Source organism: Diaphorina citri, unplaced genomic scaffold (assembly GCF_000475195.1).
Source record: "Diaphorina citri unplaced genomic scaffold, Diaci psyllid genome assembly version 1.1 scaffold4824, whole genome shotgun sequence".
Lineage (NCBI taxonomy): Eukaryota > Metazoa > Arthropoda > Insecta > Hemiptera > Psyllidae > Diaphorina > Diaphorina citri.
In genome coordinates this window covers 6,081-9,251 of record NW_007382211.1, presented here as the reverse complement: position 1 = coordinate 9,251, position 3,171 = coordinate 6,081, and the positions used below count along the sequence as shown (strand labels likewise).

The 3,171-nt window shown below is 36.8% G+C and overlaps 1 protein-coding gene across 1 annotated transcript; it reads left to right on the top strand.

Moving 5' to 3' along the window:
- The first annotated feature begins 168 nt into the window (after positions 1-168).
- On the top strand, positions 169-960 carry LOC108253929. Its single transcript, XM_017448757.1, has one exon. It carries the CDS (start codon positions 169-171, stop codon positions 958-960), a length of 792 nt encoding a protein of 263 aa, XP_017304246.1.
- Positions 961-3,171: the final 2,211 nt, after the last annotated feature.

Below are 3,171 nucleotides of genomic sequence, written 5' to 3'. Positions count from 1 at the left end.
ATATACCACTACTTGAGAGATAGAAAGAACTTTGTAGTTTTTGAGAATCAAAAATCTGACATGTTTACCCCTCCATCTGGTGTTGTACAGGGGTCGAAGTTGTCCAGCCTTCTCTTCATACTTACCTTTGATGACGTAAAACGTCATATAAGATCATCCGAATACAAAATGTACGCAGATGACATAAAAATTTTCAAAGTCATACAATCTACATCTGACTGTGAGAAGCTGCAGGAAGACTTTGACACCGTACAAAACTGGATGAACTCAATTGGGTTAAAATTCCACCCCAATAAATGTTATAAGATGTCCTACACTAAATCAAAAACGATCATCCCATATACATACCATATAGGTGATATAAACCTAGAGAACATAGAATCCTACTCAGACCTAGGTGTTACAATCTCTAACAAACTGAATTGGACTGAACACATTCAAGACATAACGTCCAAATCTTATAAAAAACTAGGCATGGTAATTCGCTTCTGTAAAATGATTGAAGATCCAGATGCAATATTACTACTTTACAACACTATCGTTAGGTCAAAAATTGAATATTGTTCTCCCATATGGACACCTAAAACACAAACTGCTATGTACGCTATAGAGAGGGTTCAACGATGTTTCGTCCGATACCTATTTCAAAAACTGAACGGGTTCTACCCGAAATATCCCAACTACATTGAATACGAAACATTGATTGAAAATCTCCCTATTGAATCTTTAGAATCAAGACTAAAAAACAATCAGACTAAATATCTCAAAAACATCCTGACGAATCGCATCAATAGCTCTGAGCTTACAAGCAACATAAAGTTTAGAGTTGCGGATGCTCGTCTCAGAGATAATCCTGATAACAACCTTTTTTTAGTCCCAAAAGATGAAACACCATCCCCTACCATTTCAGCAATGAAACACTATAATACCATGAACCAAAAGCCTGACCTGTTCATATAAAGTTATAAACTAGTATAAGTGTATGTATGTATGTGTATGTGTATGTGGTGTGATGGGTGTGTGATGGATGGGTGGTGTGTGTGTGTGTGTGTGTATGCAATACATCAGTTATTGCTTGATCTTATTTTGATTCGTTCAAATAGATCAAGTGTAGATGTAATTATTAATAATAATAATAATAATAAACACGCTCAGTAATCTGGAAAAACTCAAGATAAAGAACGCCAGGAATGTTGTAAAGAAATGCCAAAAATCAGTCATCATCTCAACAACTGGAATTATAAGAAGAGTGCTTGCAGAGGAAGAATGAAGTACCTACATGTGAAGTATGTTGCCAAATAGTGCCCATACTTTGCATTATTTACCTTTATTATATTGGACTAATAAATAAAGTGGATATATTCATAATAATAATAATATTGAAGTTTATTTTAAACCACATTAACAATAAAATGTTCTTTTGGAATAAATCCCTTTAAGTACTAGAGTACTTAAAGTACTAGAGTACTTGATTAAGTCTCAGAAGTAAATTTTATTGTATAAATTTTGATGGTGGACACCCTGTATATATTTTAGGAGGACAATCATATTGTTATCTGTCCCTCCGTTCGGAGTATGGAGCCAAACACAGAACATTACTTTTGTCTCTTCATAATATATTTGACACAGTGTTGCCGCTCGTTGCCACAGTCGCGTGGGGGGGATCTGGCAACGTCGCATCTTTCCCGCCCCCGTCCTGCTAATGTAAACATAACCTAGAAATTCTTAATGCTTTGGTGGCCTCCACAAAAAACCCAATGTGTTGGATATTTACTATCACTTGTGTTCTTAAGTTATCATTATCTTTTCTTTTTCTTTATCAATTTATTTCAGTGCAATAGTCCTAAACTAAAATGGACGCGGCACACAAGGGATCAAGAAGAGACCGCCTTAAGATAATACCAATTTAATTCAATGTGACTTTTTGTTGTTGAAAGGTTTGACAGCGGGGACTGTAACTGCTAAGGTCTTATCGTCCCGAAAACGAAGAGAGAATGAAAACAGGATAGGAGAAAGTCAGCCGTTCTGGGAGCGTATTTTAGGGTAAGATTGGAGAGGGCCCAACTTATGGCCCCCCGACTCCATTCGGTCCTCCTCCCCTGCACAGACAACATGGTGTGTAGTGACATCACACGAAACTTGAATGTAATTTATCGACTTCATTATCGAGAGAACATCCATACACTCGACTGATGTGTTCCCCCTCTACTGCTGAGTAGTTCAGAGCTGTCTAACTGGAGCCATTAAGTTTGATTGGACTACTTCACTGAGGAATAAAAACCGAAATAAAAAAATCGAAAATTTCAGTCGATAGGTAAGGAAAGTAACTACGGTGCCATAAGGCCAATCAAATAATTGGGTTTCGGAACTCCAATATGGAATTAATAGGAAGACACTTAATATAGCATTCCAACACCTTAATCAGGGGGGAAATAACCCAATAATAGAGTTCTTCCATCCTAAGGTTTCTAAAACTTGTGGCACACTATCACTATTTTTTCTCGATATGCAAATGATTCGTTAAAAATAATAAAATGAAAAATCTGAAAGTCTATTTCGGTTCATTTTCTAGCATCGGCAGGGATCGCCAAGACACGGAGCGGGCGCACTTTGGTCAGCCCTGCTCTGGTCTTATGTAATGGCACATCATAAAGTCATAGAGGGCTTGATTTATGGCAAGCACACAGTATCCAAGCTAATACTAAGTACACAGGACACTTTCGCTACTCGTGACACGAGAATGAGTAGCGAGATGATGGAAAACGTTGTAAAGACCGAAGAAAAAACGCGTGATGCAGATATTATTGATATCGGAAAATTTGATAAACATCGTTCCAATGTTCCATAGCGAGTGGAAAAAACTAAACAAGTGACAGACCAGACAGACGGACAGAAAGAATTAACGATACAAAAATAGAAAAGATCACAGCCGTGACAAGGGACTAAGAAGAAAGTAAGAATTCTTAGCACAGACATCAGAGGAATGGAACATACTCTCAGAAAAAGTGGAAAAGAATTGAAAATAATAGCCGAAAGAGGTGCAAACAAGAAATGGGAAAATCTCACACAACTGAGGAATAACTAAGAAAAAACTTAAGATACAGAAAATAACAAGTAATGAAAAGATCATAGACATAAAATTTAAAAGGCTCATAACAAGTGAGAAACTAT

Excerpts from the sequence above, each read along its gene's own strand:
- LOC108253929 (XM_017448757.1), top strand. The coding sequence starts at position 169 with ATGTACGCAGATGACATAAAAATTTTCAAAGTCATACAATCTACATCT.